The sequence below is a fragment of the Chanodichthys erythropterus genome, chromosome 8 (assembly GCF_024489055.1).
Source record: "Chanodichthys erythropterus isolate Z2021 chromosome 8, ASM2448905v1, whole genome shotgun sequence".
In the NCBI taxonomy this organism is placed as follows: Eukaryota; Metazoa; Chordata; class Actinopteri; order Cypriniformes; family Xenocyprididae; genus Chanodichthys; species Chanodichthys erythropterus.
In genome coordinates this window covers 19,449,237-19,471,037 of record NC_090228.1, presented here as the reverse complement: position 1 = coordinate 19,471,037, position 21,801 = coordinate 19,449,237, and the positions used below count along the sequence as shown (strand labels likewise).

Here is a 21,801-nt window from a genome sequence, read left to right as displayed (position 1 = left end):
GAAATCACTATCGGCACCTTTAAAGGCGGGCACACATTTAACATCTAGCTAAAACATTCTAAGACTTGTTTTATGATTGTTTCCTGCGACTGAACACCGACTGTAATCTCAGACTGAACGCTACTGGCTCTGACTGGTCAGTCATAAGTATCAATTTACATTCATAATCGGCCTTACAATCATTAAGTGTGTGCGCGGCTTAAGTTTAAACCAATGTGGTCACATCGACTGTTTTAACAATGTCTTTACTACTTTTCTGGACCTTGAATGTGGTAATTATTTTGCTTTCTATGAGAAAAAAAAAAACAAAAAACTCGGATTTCATCAAAAATATCTTAATTTGTGTTCCGAAGGTGAACGAAGATCTTACGGGTTTTGGAACGACATGAGGGCCTTTTAATTAAAGGGAACCCTTTAATTAAAAGGACTTTTTGGGAACACTTTATTTTAAGGTGACCTAATTACACGTGGCTACATGTACTTATTACTTTAGTAATAACAGTAAATTATGCATAATTACAAATAACTAATCTTAAACCAAACCCTATCTGTAACCCTATTATAAGTAGTTAATTGATATTACTATTTGAGTAATTGCAATGTAACTATGTCACCTTAAAATAAAGTGTAACCGACTTTTTTCCTTGCTCTTTTTCTTGTGAGGTCATTCATAAATCGTCATCGTTACATATTAATTCCTTGTTTACATGTCAAAGCTGTTCATCTTTTAACAATTTGGTGTTGATGTTGTTACTTATTTCAGGTTAACCAAATTCACCAATGTAATTTAAACTTACAAGTCTTAAAGGTTCGGTAGTAAAAACAGTCTGTTCAGTGTTAACACAATGGCCTAACCATGTGTGATGCGATAAAAGGATATTTGTTAAATCCCATAAATTGTCAATTTTTGCATATACAATTCCTCTTTTCTCAAAAACTTTGAAGATGTTCCTTCTGGCACCGAGGTCCTGGAAAGCAGCAGCTGTGGGACGTCATGAGAATTCAATACAGTCTGTTCCCTCTCTCTAGGGGTTCTGATGGCACCTGTTATTCATTATGTGCTCTGTACTCACTCAAGGGCAATGACACCCTGAACACTTCACTTACTCATTTTGTGTGGGTTTGTTATGAAATTGGGTGAAACTCTGCAAACTAAGTTGAGCTGCTGACATGAAGTTCTTGCCAACAACAGAAGATGAATGTGGTCCTCTCTTGACCTCTGCTCCAACTATTGGGTCTCAATTATAATAATTTGGGGGGAAAAAAAGGTTCTTATTGTGAGAATATCATTGAGTAGTTTGACTCATTTGGCAAATATGTTTGTTTGGATGGGTAATTTTAATTTATACTTTTTTGTTGTTGTTGTTGTTGTTGTAGTTCCATGTTGTAGGATTAGTTTTTTTTTGTTGTTGTTGTTGTTGTTGTTGTAGTTCCATGTTGTAGGATTAGTTTTTTGTTGTTGTTGTTGTTGTTGTTGTAGTTCCATGTTGTAGGATTAGTTTTTTTTTGTTGTTGTTGTTGTTGTTGTTGTAGTTCCATGTTGTAGGATTAGTTTTTTGTTGTTGTTGTTGTTGTTGTAGTTCCATGTTGTAGGATTAGTTTTTTGTTGTTGTTGTAGTTCTACTAAAAAGATCCAGTTCAAGCAAACAAATGCAACTCGAACATCACTAGTTTGGAAAACAAGTTGTGATGGATCTTAAGGTCTGTCTTAGCAGTTGACACGTGTTTTTATCTTGCTCAAGAAACTGTCATCAAAATATGCCCTTCACTTCAATAAGAAAGCATCATCCAGAATGGCAAATGTAGATGTAGATGTAGATGTAAATATAGAAATAATACTGTCAAGCCTGTGTGCGTTGTTAAAAGTTAAAGTTTGGGCAAACACTCTGGAATCTAATGAAGGTATGGGCAACCTTTCATTTCTTTCCTAGGAGGGACATTTGCCCTTCCAGACAATCTAACAGCTCAATTCCCAGCTATGTTTACTGTGTTTGTGTGTGGCAGAAAAGAGAGTGTATAACTGTGCAGCTTTTCTACAGCCTGTTTGATTCTTCAAAATCTAGTCTTCATATTGGTTATTTTGCTCTGTTGTAAAGGAACACTACCATTCAAAATGTTGGGGTCAGTAAGATTTTTTTAAAGAAATTAGTTTACCTGCAACTATGTATTGATGTACATTGATCAAAAGCATAGGTGGAAAGTAACTAATTACAAATACTTTCGTTACAGTACTTAAGTACATTTTGCAGTTTTTTCTACTTTCTTGAGTATAATTAAATTGTGGTACTTTTACTTGAGTTGAATAAAAGTATTCAACTTCGCTACAATTATTTTTCACCAAAAGTACAAAGTACTTTGATAAAGGTGCCGACAGAGCAACAGGGCGAGCTGGCACTTTTCAAACTACCGCAGTGGAGCCCTGAGGTTCAGCCAATAACAAACAGGTCTGACTTGGGTGCAAAACCAATCAAAACTTCCAATTCCCTTTCGAGGGAACTCGCGCTGCGTTGCCATGGCAATGTTTTGGGGATCCGCCTCAGCATAAGCTCTCAACCAAAGCCCCAAAGAGAGAAGACGGATCTGAGGAACGTCATTCTCTCTAGACGGGCTTCGGGAAAGAGGTCCTGACGATCTTGTCAGGCCTCAGAGGGTGCCCCCTCTAGGGCGGGAGCTTATTACAGCTGCTCCCCCGTGGAGCCCTCAGGAAATCGATTTGTTAACCCCGACGCTCTTGGCACTTCTCACGTCCCTCAAAAGAGTTGGGGACTTACAAGCTCTTTCTGTGGCTCCATCATGCTTGGAGTTTGCCCCTGGTGGCGTCAAGGCTATTCTGCACCCTAGACCGGGGTATGTACCTAAGGTACCAACTAACATGGCCAGGTCCACAGTCCTCCAGGCCTTTCATCCTCCTCCTTCGTCGGCTGAATGCGAGAGGCTACAATTACTCTGTCCAGTCAGAGCCCTCCAGTTTTATGTCAGGAAGACTTCTAACTGGAGAAAATCAGACCAGTTATTAGTATGTTTTAGGGCCCCGAAGAAGGGTTGCCCGGCTACTAAACCTACCATCAGCAGATGGATTGTAGAGGCCATATCTAAGGCAAGATATCTGTGATGCGGCGGGTTGGTCCTCCCCACACACCTTTATTAAATTCTATAATTTGGATCTACCGGTCACGGTCCTAAGTTTGTGCCATTTTGCTTCACATCAGGACAGGCATTTTGTCAGTATGGGGACGCGGGTATTCGTTCCCCAAAGCGTTGCCATGGCGACGCAGCGCGAGTTCCCTCGAAAGGGAACGTCTCAGGTTACACATATAACCATGGTTCCCTGAGAGGGGAATGAGACGCTGCGTCCCCTTGCCATACTTCCTGCATGCCTGTCAAACCGCTTGCTTCAGATCAGTAGCTGAAACGGCTGTGTTTGACAGCTCTTTTATAGCTTCTGCGTTCCGCCATCATACGTCACGGGATGACGTTGCACCAATCAAGATTGGACTAGTTGTACACGTCTTCAGGAGCACTTACGCGTTGCCATGGCGACGCAGCGTCTCGCTCCCCTCTCAGGGAACCATGGTTACATGCGTAACCTGAGACGTTCAGCTGGGAGGAGTGGTGATCCAGCCGCACTTTGACATTCAATCACTGGCGCTCACATTTTGATCAGTACCGCTAACGTTTCAATATTTTAGTGCATGTAAGTGAGCTATGCTCATATTCTAATTTTGGTAGCTCCTGAAATGGATCATACCATTGATATTACCAGATCACTGAGCAGTTGAACTAAATAGAAAACTTGGCTCATAAAAGGATGCAGTTATTGCATGGATGGAGCAAGAACAATGTATGTGTTTAAAATACAGCTTGCCTTCCTTAACAATATAGTTAAACTGAATGCACAAAGTAAATTTTGTATGAAACTGACATAACCTCAACATTAGTAACAGTGAAATAAGATTGCATGATTTATCTGTCAATCAGATGCATGTAAAAGTGTAGTTTGATACTATAGCAACAGTGGGCTTCCAGCACATTGTCGATAGAATGGAAAAAAGAGCATTTTATTTAACATGTTAACTCGTACCCCACTTTATTTTTTACTGACACTTTTCTGTTCATACTGTTTTAATCCCAAACATTCAAATTATCTTACGTGGACCTACTTTTCAAAATTAGTAAACAATTGCTCTTAGCAACAGGAATAGCTAGTTTGTTTGCTTGGCATAGTGTCAAACATAAAAATTTATGAGATTAATATCAGTATGAGATTAATATTAATATGTTTTGCTCCAAAAGCACTATCCACCGTGTTTCAAAATATTATGCAAGTGACATGTCAGTAAGATTTCAGTAGAATAAACATTCAGATTTTAGCTTTTCTCAGAAAATGTTTGTTTGTTTATTTATCCATGTCTTTTTAGATAACTGGTATCAATCTCAGACAAAATAATTTGCCAGATCTATGGAAACCCTATTAGAGGTTATTCCACATTATTAAGCAAGTCACAGTTCTCATGCAATATGGGATGAAGAAAGATCTTTCTGAAGATGAAAAGCATGAAATGGTGCAATGTTGTGCAAAAGGCATGAAAACAACTAAAATTGTGTGAAAACTGAATGGAGATTATCAAATTATCATAAGATTTGTGAGTGATTTAGAGCACAGCAGAACTCGGTTTTATTAATGAAAGTTTTTGTCAAAAAAATGTAATGTATTAAAAGGGCAGCTATAAAAAAAGCCAATGTTGAGCAGCAAACAGGTTTTTGACGCTGATGGTGTCTCTGGATTGTCAAGAAGCTCTCCATGCTGGCTGGCAGTTGTGCGTAAAGATGCACTTCAGCCACTCCAAACCAAACCTCACAAACAGAAACATTTACAGTGAGTTTAGAAATACATGAAGACTCATTTTTAAATAGTTTTATTCACTGACTAATGCCGTAATACAATGGATGGTCTAAATGGATGGATTTCTGGATGGTTGGTGAATGGCCACCACGTTCCAACAAGACTGCGATGTCATCAAGGAGCTGGTGGGTGATGATTTGGGCTGGAATACTGGGAAGTGAGATGGAAGGTCCCTTTAGGGTCTCTGAGGGTGTCAAAATTACTTCATCAAGATATGTGGAATTCATAACTGGCCATTTTCAGCTATGGTATAAAAAGGAGGATAGTGTATTCTGAAATCAAATGCACTATGCATTATCCCATGCTGTAAAAAACGCCACGGCAATAAAACTGTTTGAAAATGTATTTCTACACGCACTGATAATGTTTCTTTTTGTGAGGTTTGGTTAGTGATGGCTGAAATGCAATTTTACACATAACTGCCAGCCTACCAGCCAACTATAGCTGCCCTTTTAATACAATAAATTTTTTTGACAGAAACTTTCATTAATAAGCCTTTATCTGACCGAGTTCTGCTGTGCTCTAAATCACTCACAAATCTTATGATAATTCGATAATCTCCATTCAGTTTTCACACAATATTAGTTGTTTTCATGCCTTTTGCACAACATTGCACCATTTCATGCTTTTCATCTTCAGAAAGATCTTTCTTCCTCCCCATATTGCATGAGAACCATAACTTGCTTAATAATGTGGAACAACCTCTAAGTAGGGTTTCCATAGACCTGACAAATTATTTTGTCTGAGATTGATACCAGTTATCTAAAAAGACATGGATAAATAAAAAAAACAAACATTTTCACAGAAAAACTAAAATCTGAATGTTTATTGTACTGCAATCTTACTGATATGTCACTTGCATAATAATTTGGAACGCGGTTTATAGCCTATATATGCACGTCAGTTGTGTTTGAAATAACCTCTGTGGTCCCATGTTGCTTCTTAACACAGTGTGAAACAGAAAATATATTGGGCTATGTTATAAAATTCTATGATACAGGCTATGTTGATTAGCGTTGCATTGTAGATATACATTATTCTTATGAAAATACCCAAGATGGCTTGAAGAACACTTATAAACACAGATATATAATCTCGCAATCATGTTTGTTGTCTTCATTTTTCAACAGTCAAAACGTCTCTTTATAATGTACTTTGTAACATACTTTACTACTTTGTAACATAGTAACTTAATTTTTCAGCAAACTACTTATTTACTCTTAGATTAGTCATATTATTGTTCAGTACTTCTACTTCAGTACTCAAGTAAATGATTTCTTAAGTATCAATACTTTTACTTAAGTCAAATTTTTAGAACTCTTTCCACCACTGATCAAAAGTGACAGACATTTATTACTGTTGCAAAAGATTTTTGTTCAAAAATAAACTGTTTTCTATTCAAAGAATCCTGAAAAAGAATTGTGGTTTCCACAAAACATTAAGTAGCACAACTGTTTATTGATAATAATAATTAAAATCTGCATATTAGAATGATTTCTGAAGGATCATGTGACTGCAGTAATGATGCTGAAAATACAGCTTTGTCATCACAGGAATAAATTACATTTTAAAATATATTAAAATATAAAATAGCTATTTTAAATTATAATAATATTTCACAATATTACTGTTATTCTTGTATTTTTTTTATCAAGTAAAGGCAACCTTGATGTGCATAAGAGACTTCTTTCAAAAAATGAACTTAACCTAGTCTGCTGAATGTTGTATTTGGTTTTGGATCGTACTTTTACATTTGCTTTACATTTACATCATATATAGGCTATGAAGGAGCGACCAGCACTTATAATGCACCATACACATCTTCAGAAAATGTACAAAATCTATTTAATCTTTGCTGCACATCTCCTGTTCACCCATAGAGGGCGATGAATCTCTTCCCATCCTCTATCTCTTACACAGGGAGAGAGAGCTTTGTGATAGGTTCCCACTGTTAGGGCACGTTTCTTCTGCAGCGTCTCAGTGCTCAACCTCTCTTTCTCTCTCTGTCTGTCTCTCTCTCGGTCACTGCAGAGCGACACTCTCTGTTACGGCAACGTGCAGAGAGACAGCCTGTAGCACTGAACCCATCTAACGCTGCTAGGAAACCTGCACACTGTGGCCGCAGACCTGTGGAGACCTGGACTGCACACACACACACGCATGCAATCACAGACACGCTCAAATCATCGCCTGCAACATCTGGCTGAACCGTGCAAGAGAAGTGCTGTTCCATTGCGCTCTGTGAGTCGACGAAACGTGTGCGTGTGCGTGTGTGTGAGTGTGTGTGTGTGTGTGTGCGCAAGGGATTTGAGGCTTCAGTGTCTGCAGTCTTTATTTATTTCTCTTCATGGAACTGAGTTTGTGAGACTCATCAATTTGTGTGTCATTTGCCGTTAATTTCCTGCCCTGTTTCATCCAAACAGAACTATGTGGCGATGATGTCTGGGTTGGATTTTAACACGTGATTTTATTGTAAAGCAGAGGTTTTCTTTAACTGATTGTGTGTGTGTGTGTATGTGTAAATAGCATGATTGTCATGTCTAGTTAACCAGTATATCTGAAGTAGGTTATTCTAAATGCATCGAGTTTGTTTTACATGGAGTTCTTATATCCACCGATGTGCATACATGAATCGATCAGTGATATGTGTGTTTGGTGGGTGCACATTTGAAGCATGAAAAACTGGTTTCTGAAACCCACATGAGCACAGTCTCTAAGTATGACGTCTTTTTCTATACTGTCTTTTCGGTTTTTACGACATGTGACTTCGCCGGTGATGTCTTGTGTTTCAACCAGCTTGAGTGCATTTAAATTGTGGTTTCAAGAAAAGTTGACCCAAAATTGAGCATTCCATGTTCTTTCTAACCCCATTTGACTTTCTTTCTTGCATAGAACACAAATTAAGAAATTTTGAAAAATGTTCATGCTGCCCTTTTTCATACAATGAAAGTGAATGGGGACTTGAGATTTTGAGCTCCAAAAAGGTAATAAAAGAACTATAAAAGCATAATACAAGTAATCTGTAGGACTTGCATGTCTTATAAAAGGCATATGACAGCTTTATGTGGGGAACAGACTAAAATTTGAGCCATTATTACTTGGAAATTTAGTTTGATAGCTGTGGTCACCTTTCAAGTGGATAGGGACTGGAATTGTCACTGAATGCCATAAAAGCATCATAAAATATGTCCATATGACTTGTGCACTGTATTCCAAGTCTTCCAAAGATATATGATCACTTTGTGTGAGGATCTAGATTTAAAATAATAATAATAAAGTCTATATTCTCTGAATTGTACGCTCCAACGTAGATATCAAATTTTATTCGTAGATCTCAAATATTTGTATTCATAACTGAGAGTACCAATATACACACACTAAAATGTTAATTTCAATTTAAATTCAGTTTAAATACTTCACTGTTCATTTTTGGGTGATTTTGCCCTTTAAGGATGTAAGCTAGACTGTGAATTTTACTTATTGCTTTTCAAAAACGTGTTTGTTTGGATGTTATAGAAACTTGTAGAAATTCTGCATGTTTTCAGTATTCGACACACCGAGTTTTAATATACTCATGGTCAAATGTTAATTTTTTTGGTGAACTGGCCTTTTAAAGATTTAAGCTTCACTGTGATAATTACTCGTTTTTTCGAAGGATTAACAATTTTTATTTTTATTTTTTTTCCTAATTTGCAAATACTTCAGTGTTAATTTTTGGGTGAACTTGCCCTTTAAGGATCTAACCTTACTTTGAAATGTACTTATTGATTTTTTTTATTTATTTATTTATTTATTTATTTTTTTCGGTATTGAGAAATTTGGAGAAATTATTATTACTTGTTAGTGCGACACATTACAGTTAAATATACGCACTCTCAAATCTTTATTTTTAGGTGAACTGGCCCTTTAAGGATTTAAACTTTACTGTGAATTTTACTTAATATTCTTTGGAAAAAAGTGTTTTATGTTGTTGCTGTTTTTTTGTTTTTTTTTTTGGTTGAGAAACTTGGAGAAATGCAGTAAATGTCTGTGTTTGGGGGGCTCTATATATTTCACTGGCTTTTTTCCATATGCCCTCATCTATCTCTCTCTGTTTCTGTTTTCCCCCTCTCATTCTCACTCTCTATCCGTCTGTCTGCTGATAAAGCACATTTTCTAACCCCCTCCCCATTTCATGACAGGATGTAATAATGATGACGACGTGTGTATGTGTGTGTGTGTTTATGACTGAAGTGCCCCATGGGGATCCCTGCACACTTATGTGTTCAGATTCCAAGTCTTTTCTATGTACTAGAAAACATATCAATGTGTGTGTATCCATGATTTTGTGTGTTTATATCGACGAGAAATAAACGAAACAGGAAGGAAAGACCCTCTTAGAAGCCTGAAAAAGCTTTTTGGCCACAGAACAAAGTGGAAACTATCACAGACGTATTCACACAGCTCTTCAAGCAATCGCTTTCAGGTTAGGTTTTTGTATAGAGTGACTAAATCATGGTTTGCTGCAGTATTGTCAGGCCTTTTCCCCAGAAAATAGAATGGCTACACACACATTCACGTAATGGAGTCCTTTATTACTACAGAAAAACTGCACACAAAAGCATTTCTTCACAGAGTTTATTGTGAATGTGAAGTAAACGGCAAGGAGTCTGTTATCAGATGAGATTGTATCGCGGTAGAGGGTCATCTAACCGCCTGTGTGTGTGTGTGTGTGTGTGTGTTACAGGAGGTGTTGTGGATAAAGATCTCAGGCAGTATCTCAACCTGCGTTTCCAGAAGGGCTCTTTGGACCACGAGCTGCAACAAATTATTCGGGACAACCTCTATCTTCGTACAGTACCCTGTGAGTAACTCTTCACCCTGATTTCTTTAGCCTTCGACACTGCTACCCTCATTGGCTTGGTCCACTAGGCCTGGCTACTGACTTTTTATTGATGAAGTCCTGGCTGATATTGACTGATCACTGCAATATATAAACAATTCTTTGAAACCTTGCAATGATGCTGCCACAATTCTATGAGATGGTTGGCAAAGCTTTGGTAAGGAGTTGCTAGGATGCACTTGGTGGTTGCTGACATGTTTTTAAGTGATTGCTAGGTTGTTTTTCAATTTTATGGACCATCTTTGATATTACTTTGGTCATTGTGCTATGGTTACTGGTAAGAGAATATGGGCTGAACTCCTGTTACACGTTCATACTGACAGTATTCAAGACGCAAAAGTAAGTTGCTGTTTGAACCAGACGTGTCGAGACTCACACATGTAAAACTGACAGTGTGAATGTAGCCTAAGTCTATGAATTTCTCACCTGTTTTATAGAAATCATAAGTATTGGCCAGTCTTTATAGTTATAATGACGTGAAGTTTGTATTTTTGGAGTTGTAGTCCGCAATTAAAGAGGTGTTTTGAAACATAATACACAATATATGCTGTGTGTTTGGACTGCACGACACTTGAAAGGATTTCCGTGAGGATTTTGCTCAAGTGAAGCCCTTGTGTTATGTGTGAGAGCAAGCGAGAGAGTGAAAGAGAGAGAGTGTGAGTGATTACTGTCCAGCTGAGAGACTGAGCTGTGATTCCATTAGACCAGAGAGCGACACGTGAGATCCGTACCCAGGAGAAAGAGAGTGGTTTGGAGAATACAGATGAGAGAGAGAGGGATGGACTGACAAGAGATTACGATAAAAAAATGAGACTGAGGTGTGAGGACCTTAGATGAAATGCCTCAGATGTCGGATTCATTGAACGCTTGCAAGAGAAAAAGAAACAAGGACACTGATAGCTTGAAATAAGATTGAGGTAGAGAGGAAGAAAGATTGGATAGTTTGGAAAAACCCATGCATACAAATTTATTTTCGTTCATTTGTAATGCAACAGCTCTGTTCTAAAACCTAGTGAGCTGCCTACTTAGAAAACATTTTAAGGGCATCATATATGTGTGCTAGCTAGATCATTTCAAACGGTGGCCAGCATAATTGTATTCTAACATATCTCATTTAGGCAATTCCACTGTGAAAAGTGGTGAAAATTTTTCTCTAAGATGGTGGATGGATTTTTACTCAATAAAAATAACCATGGTTTTACTATGAATACAACCAAAAAAACATGGTTCTTGTCATTATTCCATGGTAACAACAAATTAACCATGGTTTTAAAACCAACTACTAAAACCATAGTTTAACTATGGTTTTCTGTGGTCAATGCGCCAAAAACATGGTTTTACCATGGTTAATTTTCGTACGTAGTGTTTACAATGTAGTTAAATGACAGCTAATGAGATGTATTCAAACGGTTTAGATCAAATTAACACGTTTTATTTTATTTTTGTAATATTTACTTTACATTCACAAAAAGAAATTGACTGTAATGCATTTTTAAGGTTAGTTATCAGACTGCCAACGATTGTCATGTGGTTAGCATAGCAATATGCTAATAGAAAACTTTATTAAAATCAGTCATGAGGTGCGGTTCATGTTTGATTCATGTAAGGATCGCTTTCTTGTCTGGCACATTCCAGTAATCACAATATAGTCCAATTATTTAGTCTGTTTACTTTTGTATTGTCACATTCTTAGCTTAGCACCATGCTAATGAAATCAACTCTTTAATAAACGTGAGGAGTGCTGTTTTGTGTGGCAAAAAAACAGTAATCTTGAAATGGCCAAATATCAATCAATTATTTGTTGTGTTACTCTTCAATTTGCATGCTGTTAGCTAAGCAACATGCTAACGTCAAACTATTGGATTTAATAGTGAGGTGTGACTCTAGTTCTTAGATTAGCATTATGCTAATGGAGTCAGTCGTTTGATCAATGTGAGTGCTATTTTGTCTGCTACATGCTAATAATCACAAATGGCATATTACTTGGCCTATTACTAATTTCATGCTTTTAACATAGCATCCTGCTAACATAACACTCTGTTGTAATCAGTTCATACCGGTAATCACAAAATGCCCAAATATCGAACAATTATTTGTGTTACTACTTATTAGATCAATGCCGTTATCTTAGCATCATGCTAACATTACATTGGATAAAATTGTGAGGTGCAGATCTGCTGATGAGCATGCTCTATTTTTTTCAGGCTATCATCTCAAACTGCCCAAATTATTGTTACTGACTACTTTAGCAACTTGTTATCATCAAACTCTGACCAAATCAGTCACTTATGAAGCTCACTTTTGTAGCTATTTTGGTTTGTTGCAAATTCATATAAATTTGTACATTTATATGTTTTTTTTTTTTTTTTTTTGTCTTTTCTCATCCCACTAAGATGTAGGTTAAGATTGGGATTAGAGATGGACAATCATACTTTTTTTCACACAAATTGTACATTTTTATGTGAATCACATTTTACAAATTTGTGCAAAAATGCACTCTCATTAAATACCTAGATTTTCTCCTGCGATCGGGTTGTCAATTTTAGTTTGGATGTTGCTTTTGAAGCCCATTAGATTTTGGAACAGAGTTTATATTTCACAGAATATTATTACTGCAGAATTGAGTTTGTGTATGTGTAAATCCTAGAAAGACAGTGACTCCAGAGGAAGTTGAGGATGTGTCCCCATTGCCGTCACATTATCAGTCGTGTGATTGGCTGCTTGCTGAGTAATGACATTAATGCTCATAATCACAGAACTGTCTCATGAATTATTCAGCAGATCTATTACAGCTTAGGGTGCCATGACAGGTTAGGCCTGCCACACACACACACACACAAAGGGGGGAGACAGGGTGACATTAGAAGTTGTTAGTGCTGACATTGAACCTCTACAGAAATGAGAATTGAGGCACTATTATAAATGGGGGATGCAGTGTCCTCTAATATCTAACAAGAGATAGTGTCTTTCTAAAACATATCCATGTTGACCACTGTGCATATTTGTTGCATCCGAAAGTACCTGGATGACCTACTACTTCTACCGAGATTCTGAAGTGCGCATACAGTGGACACCATGAAGCCACGGTCACATGACAGTGACAACAAGGCAGAAGTAGTAACGTCTGAATTTCATTCATACTACACACATTCATACTATATAGAACATACTTTTTAACGATCACAAAGTAAGTTTCAAATCAGATGTGTAGTTCCTACTTTACAGTATGTGATTTCGAACATAGCAATTGTCATTCTTGTGTTCCTGTCTTTCTTTATTCACTTTGCACTTTATTTTATAAAGTAAGAGTGAGCTTTAAAGGGACGGTTCACCTAAAAATGAAAATTCTGTCATTATTTACTCACCCTCATGTCGTTCCAACCCAGATTATTTTTTGAAACACAAAAGGAGATGTTTTGTAGAATGTTCACGCTGCTCTTTCCCATACATTGAATGCATATATTAACTAGAGACTGGCCAAAGATAGACAGAAGAAGTTCATAGTTGTTGGAACAACATGACTTGAGTAAATGATGACAGACTTTACATTTTTTTGTGAAATATTGGTGAACTATTTTTAAGGGTGGTGTGTTTGTCGGTGTGGAGTCTGTAAATCCAGAATGTTTGAGGGAACATTTGAAGTCTCGTATAACAAGACTGAAGCAGGTCTCATTTTCACTTCAGAACACAGAAATGTGGATCAGGCTTTTTCCAAAGCACCTGCCACCACGAACAGTCTGACACATTTTCAGAGCAAACCCACATACCTGAAAAATTGAACAAGCTTGAATTGCCAGTTAACGATACCTAGAGTTCTCTATAACTCCCTTGTTACTGAGCGAGACTTGAATGTAAAAGTCTTTGCCCTCGAATCCAAAGCTCTGATTTTGATTTTAAACAACATTTTAGACCACACATGCCTGAAGTATCATTTTTAGATCTCCTGAATTGATTCTTTGAAGAAGTCTGAAGAAGCGGTTTCATCATTCCAGTTATCAAAAATGGATATACGATTCATTTTATATTCTCCAAGGCTCACATTCTTGGAGAGATTAAACATTGCGTTATTAAAGGGAAGATTATTACGATGAATTAATTCCCTAGATACTCTGTTTGAATTGGATTTAATTATATTTGTCATGGATATGGAAGGATCTAGTTCTTTCAAGTCAAAATAAAATTTAAATTGACCCTGGTAACTTTAATACACATTCCTGGCCTTATCGTGCACAATTCATCAAAAATTAATAACTATACCTTCTCTGAATTGGCTTTGCTTTAGTTTTCACCTGACTTTACCTTAACTGTCAGTTAATGTTGCACACACTGCAAAAAGGTTATTTGAGTTTTTTTTTTTTTTTTCTAGAACAAATATCTAAACATTCTTAAAACAAGATACATTTATTTACGGCTTGTTTTCAGAGAATTTATCTCAAGTGTTTTATTTTTAGATGTGTAAATCTAAACAAATCTGGGCAAATTGACTGAGGTTTGTTTAAAACAATCAAAACCAGTTTGCCGATGGGATGAGGAAAATATTTTTTTTTTCTTAATATGTTAATATTATAAACAAGTATCTCAATTAGTATCAAGTATCTCAATTAGTATCTCATGCAATTTTTCTTCTTAAAGGGATAGTTCACCCAAAAATGAAAATTCTGTCCTCATTTATTCACAAGTTGTTCCAAACCTATGACTTTCTTTCTTCTGCTGAACACAAAAGAAGATATTTTGAAGAATGTCGGTAACCAAACAGTGGTATCAGTATTTTTTTCCCCCATACCGTGGAAGTCAATATGGCCCATCAACTGTTTGGTTACCGACATCCTTTAAAATATCCTCTTTTAGGTGAACTATCCCTTTAAGTAAATTGATCTTGTTTCAGAGATGTTTATATATTTGTACTGGAAAACAAGACTGATTAAATATGCTTTTTTGATTTTTCTTTCTTCTGTGGAACACAAAATGAATGATTTTTTAGCAGATATCTACAACTAGCAGCATGTCCAAGCTGCCATCAATGAAAGTGAATGATGATGATGAAGTTTTTCTCGCTTAAAGCTATTGTGTGGCTTACCAAAACATGATATAGTGCACAAGTTGTTTGAACCACATTTATAAAATACTTTTTCACATTTTGGTCCTTTTTGGACTTTGACAGCCCACTTTCATTGAGCAGCTCAAACATTCTGCTAAGTTTCTCTTTTTGTGTTCCACGGAAAAAAGAGTTGTTTTTGAAAGAGATTTCAGTGCTCACCAAGGCCATATTTATTTGAACAAAAATACAGTAAATCGGTAATATTATGAAATATTTACAAATTTGAAATCACTGTTTTCTATTTCAGATTTTCACCATCATTACTGTAGTCTGCAATGTCACACAATCTTTCAGAAATCTTTCTAACATGTTAATTTAAACCTTTGAATGGTAGTGTACATTAGTCTTTCAACCAGTTGCTCTTTTTCCTTCTTTTTTTCCATTTCATCTCAGTCTTCTTTTTCATTTAATTGTTCAGTTATAATCTCTGTTAGTGTTTTGATTGACCTTTTCTTTCTCTGTATCCACCTGTCTGACTCTCTGTTTGTCAATCTCTGCCTCTCTTTTGCTCTTTCTAGCTCTGTCTTCCACTCTTTTGGCATGTCATTTTGTTTCTGTCTCGGTTGTGGTACTTAAGCGCCATGATGAGGGCTTTAGGGTTTCCATGGTAACTGCCGTCATCACCTCCCAACCCCCCTGCAGTCTGCGTCAGACCAGTGACGTCTAGTCCCCCTTCCACCTCATTCCTTCACCAAGTCCTCCATCCTTTATATGAATACACAGGAAGTCAAAAAATGGGGCTGCTGTTGTAGATCTCTTACGAAACAGGGCTATAATTGGCCAAGTTGCATGTGCATTGTGTGCTCTGATTGGAGGACGAGAATCTGAGAGCTCCTGGCGTGAGATGAAGAAACGTTTAACTGCAGATGAGGTCAGTGAGGAAGTCATGGAATGAGACCAAAGACAAGTATGTGTGTGTTTAAGTTTTGGACTCTAAGGGGTCATTTTTCTTTTGTTACTGATGTGCCTTTCATGCCACATGGCTTACGTCCAGATAGAGATTCATTACAGCAGATACACTCAAACACACTTTAGAGCACAATGTATTCTCTCTCTGAGTTATCTTTAATCTCTTTTTCTGCACTCACAGTAATTCTCATGAAACCTTGACCCCTTATAAGTTAAGAACTCTAATAATAAATAAGATTTTGCCCAAAGTAAATGAAACCCATTTTAGGACCTTCTGACATTATTTTTTTGGACAATCCTCCCAAAATTATTATTATTATTATTATTTTATGTATATATAAAATATATATAAAATCTGCAGTCCGCGATTTTTGGTCCTCTAGCGGTTAATAAACAGAACTGCACGTCTTGCGGAAAAACATTGTAGCCAGAGCTACTTTTCTCCATGTAAACACAAAGATGTATCTGACATATATCTAATAGCTATTTGATAGATCAGATCACAAATCATATTTGTGTAGGCCTACACCCTTATGAACAAAATGAATCATTAGTATCCTTCACCCTTTTCCTGAAAGAGACTGTTTAAATATTTACTAAAAGTGTTTTTGTCAACTTTTAATAGTATGCTAACATCTAGATTAGCCTCAAAGCTAACATGCTGATCTAAAAGCCTCAAAACTGCAGTTTTGATTGCATGTGGTTTAGGAATTATCGTAGTATTCCTGTCCTAGTCATGATTACAGATCTCCTAAACTCTCTTTAATGTGTTCATATACATTTCAGACGCCGTGGTAGAGACCCTTTATCTTTTAAAGCTCATGTTGTGGATGAGGTCTAATCTGTTGACAGTGATGTCTAACTCTGACATACTCGCCAGCTTTCTGAAGTCTGTGTGGCACAGCTGCAGTCAGTGTCGAATGCAAACCACACTCGGTGAGCCAATTATAATCTCCTTATCTCCAGAGTACAACACAAGCCATCCTGGAGTAAACACACACACAGCCAAACTTCACCACAGATCCCCCATGATCCTTTAGAACATGTACCCCAAATAGCCTTTCATAAAAAAAACCTCTAAACAAAACTGTCCCGTGGATGTGTCTGGTTTTCATTGATTGTCCTTGAATGTTCCTTCTTTGCAGTTACTTCCATTCCAGACAGTAACTTTTGGAGATTGTTTGGTGCAGACATGCAAATGGACACTTGTAATTGGACTCAATCAATCAATCAATCAATCAATCAATCAATCAATCAATCAATCAATCAATCAATCATTCAATCAATCAGCCAATCAATCAATCAATCAATCAGCCAATCTGTCAGTCAATCAATCTATCTATCTATCTATCTATCTATCTATCTATCTATCTATCTATCTATCTATCTATCTATCTATCTGTCTGTCTATCTGTCTGTCTGTCTGTCTGTCTGTCTGTCCTTAACATATATTAAAATAGAACACGGTTATTTTAAATTGTATTACTATTTCACAGTTTCTACTGCATTTTTGAACAAGGTACTTTTAAAAAAATCTTACTAACCCCAACTTTTGAATGGTGGTCTGATAAGCACTGAACTCCCCAAAGTCTGAACTATGTTTATTAGAGTCAGATCTCTAATGACAAGAACATGTGATGTGTTTGTTACCCTCTATAGAGTCATATGAAACTCAGTGGCTATTTGTGCTATCTGTGCCTCTACTGTTGGACTCGCATTAAAAGACACATGCAGTAAGGGAAGAAATCTGACTTTTAATATTGTTTCGCCAATGCTGTACTTGTTTGTGGGCAGGATACGATGTAACATAGTTACATCGTAGTTTGGATAGGGAAAATGCAAGTCAGTTCTATGAGGGTCCACGGACTGTCAGCCAAGCACCAGTTTTGGCACCAAATTTGGAAATAGGGAATATTGTGATATTTGGTGACATAATGATATGAAAACTTATTATCTGAGGAATTTTCTACTTTCAAAGTCACTAAAATCTTCCCATAACTCTCCCTTCAAGGTGTCCGGTCCTAATTTGAAGTCAATCCAAAGTCTACACTGTGCCAAATTTTAGATGTATGCAAATTGGTATGTCCCTTGTGATTTGCTTTTCAGGTGAATCCAGCTGTTTTAGAAGGTTGTGAAAAACGTGGCATAGTGTTTTGTGTGAATATATTTCAGTCAGGATGTGGCCATTGTATGGAGAGTTTAAAGTGTATATCTATGGACAGTGGACATTTGGGTATTTTTGCCACTCTTTAATGCATCTAAGAGTGATTTGCGTGGAGTGGGATGGTAGTGTAGAGATGGACAAAACACTCCACTCCATTAATATTCATGCAGCGACGCATTTCAGCTGAGGAGAAATGGCGCACTTTCAAACAAACATGAGCCCCATCCATTATTCAAAGCCACTGGACCTGTGCTTATGCACTCATACAATCACAACAAACCCCCCCCCCACACACACACACACACACACACACACATATGCTTGTCTCCTCTCGGGAATACTAGAGAAAAGCAAAACTTTATGTGGATAAGACCTTGAGTGGGACTACAGAATTAATATGAGCTCTAGTGTTTCAGGAAATCTGAACATAGGACAGTCTGACACTTCAACTGTTGTTTTACTCTTGAGACATTCATTTTTTGGAGATACCCTTATATGAAAGAATTTCACAAAAATGTAATTAAGATACATAATTAAGAACATAATTAAATATTTAAGAATTTTGCATAAGTACAAAATAAGTCCCAAGACCATGAAGATTTTTGGTATTTTGACAATATTTCTAATTTCAATTAATAGGTTTCTCCCACCAGTCCCTGTACAATACCCTTTTAAATTCTTTTAATTACTGTAATAAAGTCATGGAAATGATATTTTCCAGACAATAAATACTATTGTAATATATACATACTTTATTACAATAAGTACATATATGTAACAGTGCTTGCAGTAATGCGGACAAAGGCAGAAGATAAAGGTTCCAAACGTCAAACATTTAATTATAATCCATAACAGACAGACAGACAGGCAGGCAGTGCAAACACATTGGTATTACGGTGTCCGGATGAGGAGTGCAGGATAAGGAACAACTTAGGTACTAAACACAAATGAGAGTAATAACCAAACACAGCTTAAACATATGAACTAATAATGACGGTGTCTCAGGAGACAGATGAGTGAAGGGAATCTGAACAAAGACATGTGACAAAAATGAAGACAAACTGACTGTCCATAAAACAGAAACCACCAGAACATAATGGTGACATATCGGGTTTTGGAGGAAGACGAGGTGATGGAGAAGGGATGGTGAGAGGCAGACGAGGGGGGAAGATGACAGGATGAGGTGAAGGGCTGGTGACGGCAGTACGACACAACGGGGTGGTGATGACAAGACGACGTCCCCTTGGCGACCATGGTGGAAATAGTCCAAAGGCACAGACCCAGAGCACCCCACGGCGGAGGTGAGGGAGGGAGGAGCCCAGATGTTGCTGACCGATGGCACAGACCAAGGAGATCCAGGCGATGTTACGGAGATGGGCACCGAAGATGGAGCCAGAGTACCAGAGGACAGGGGCGACGCTGGTGAGACCGAGTACAGAGGTGACTCCAGAGGGAGGAAGGAGCCCACTGCAGCCGTGGCGTAGGCAGAGTGACGACAGACCAAGGGGGAGCCGGTGGGACGAGGGAATCCAGTGGAATCACTCGGATGAGGGACCTTGGAGGACCCAGGGCGGAGCCGACAGGTCGACGGGCCAAGATAGAATGAAGGGATCTGAGGCCGAAGGTGGAGCCAGACTACCCGAGGACAAGGCCGAAGCTGGTGAGACCGAGGACAGAGGTGACTCCAGAGGGAGGAAGTTGCCAGGGAGAAGGGACAGAGCGCAGCAGATGGCCCGGATGTCTGTGGCTTAGGCAGAGCGACGACAGATCAAGGGGGAGCCGGTGGGACAAGGGAACCCGGTGGAGTCACTCGGACGAGGGTCCATGGAGGAGCCAAAGGTGGGAGGAGCCAGAGTGGAGCCGACAGGTCGACAGGCCGAGATGCAATGAAGGGATCTGAGGCCAGAGGTGGAGCCACCGGGATTGGGATGCAATGCTCTCCAAAGACCTAACGATAGCCTCCCTCTAATTTAGTCCGTTGGTGTTTGGGACGTTGATGGGATGATCATAGTTGGCCCCGATCCAGAAAAATTACTTGAGGGTCTCGTCATCATAGGATCAGGTGAGTGCAAGATGACAGAATCTTTCGGTGAATATAAAAAAGTTCTGGCTCTCACGAGGCACTGCAGGGAATTGAGCTGCGTAATCCATTCTTGGTCCGGTCATCTGTAATGATGCTTGCAGTAATGCAGACGAAGGCAGGAGATAAAGGTTCCAAACATCAAACATTTAATTATAATCCATAACAGACAGACAGAAAGGCAGTGCAAACACATTGGTATTACGGTGACCAGACGAGGAGTGCAGGATAAGGAACAACTTAAGTACGAATGATAGTAATTAACCAAACACTGCTAAAACATATGAACTAATAATGACATTGACTCAGGAGACAGATGAGTGATGGGAATCTGAACAAAGACACATGACAAATGAAGACAAACTGAATGTCCATAAAACAGAATCTAACAGAACATAATGGTGACAATATTATAATTATTATAAAATATTATTTATGAAAAATAATATTTTCTATACCCCCTAAAACACACTCATGTTTGCTTTATTGCTTATCTAAATGAAGAAATATTATACACTTAAATTAACACTTTTTGCATTATTTAAAATATATTTAAATATATTATGTACTTTTGCTTTAGAATCATTTTTTACAAATGAGGACATTCTCATCCTCCCCCCAAAGGCAGTTTTTGTCACATTTAGCCAACTTCTTGGAACAAATTAGTAACTAAAGCTAAGCAACCCACATACATACACACATCCCTGCATGAGAGTACAGCTCAGAGCCGGTGACTCATTGAGCAACAAAACCCAAATCAATTCATAACCCCACAGCACTTTACTAAACCCTTTGACTTCACTGCCAGAACCTGATGAGACATGAGGAACTCGAGAAAAGGGTAAGAGGGGAGGCATAGGGTCAAAAAAGGAGGAAACGTGAACCAATCATGAAGTTTAGAAGAAAAGAGCAGGAGTGGAAGTTGGAGGGTGGCTTGTCCCTTGCGTCTTTCTTTAGTCTAATTAAAGCATGATTCAGAACTCAAGAGGCTGCTGGGCTTTAGTGAGTGTGGCTACTATAATGCTTCTGTGTGGTAATTACCGCAACCCAGTGCTATGATGTTAGGACGAGGAAAAAGTGGCAATGGAGGATGTCAGCAAGCCAACTGAGTGTGTGAAGGGTGGAAGGAAGTGCTTTGATTGTGAGAAATTCTGTTCCTACAAAACAGGATGAGACAGCTTCATTACTTTGATTAGTTGTTGTTATTTATTACAGGACTGATGGTTAAACATTATCCTGACTTCATCTCACTGGCAAAACTCGCCAAAACAATACTAGGGTGTGTTGAGTAGTTGTCATAGCATTGTTAACATTTTTTAAAAAATGTTGTGGTTTGGTTCCTGTTCCCAGTTGTTTTAAATAACTTAAAACAGTCAACAGTTTGTTACATGTTTTGAAATGTGGCAGTAAAAAATGTATTGTGTTTGCCATTAAGTCCGATTAAAAAAGTCTGCTTAAAAAAATAGCACACCTCTCCTCAGCAAGCTACTTGATTTAAGGTATCATTTATGTCCAGAGTTTAATACTTAGGATTAAGAAGTTAGTTCAGATCCTTAAATTGTAAATATCAACAGTTTGGGGTTGTGATTTGTTTGTCCATGATTTACTATGGGATTCTGGCTGTGATCGACTCAGGAGGTGGGCTTATTAAAGAATAGCCCGTCATAATAATTGAAACTTACCAGACAAACTGTGCCATTACGGCTCAAGTGATTTTACTTACCCGAGGGCTATATTGATATTCATAAGCTCTGAGAAAACTCTG

General features: G+C 37.8%; 1 protein-coding gene across 10 annotated transcripts in view; it reads left to right on the top strand.

Moving 5' to 3' along the window:
• The window catches only part of magi2a (membrane associated guanylate kinase, WW and PDZ domain containing 2a), a 314,903-nt gene that overhangs the window by 107,506 nt on the left and 185,596 nt on the right, over positions 1–21,801 (top strand). For all 10 annotated transcript variants that reach the window (XM_067392232.1, XM_067392242.1, XM_067392240.1 and 7 more), the window contains one exon: positions 9,630–9,746. In XM_067392232.1, the coding sequence (XP_067248333.1) occupies positions 9,630–9,746 (117 nt within the window). The remainder of the gene's footprint in view (positions 1–9,629; positions 9,747–21,801) is intronic.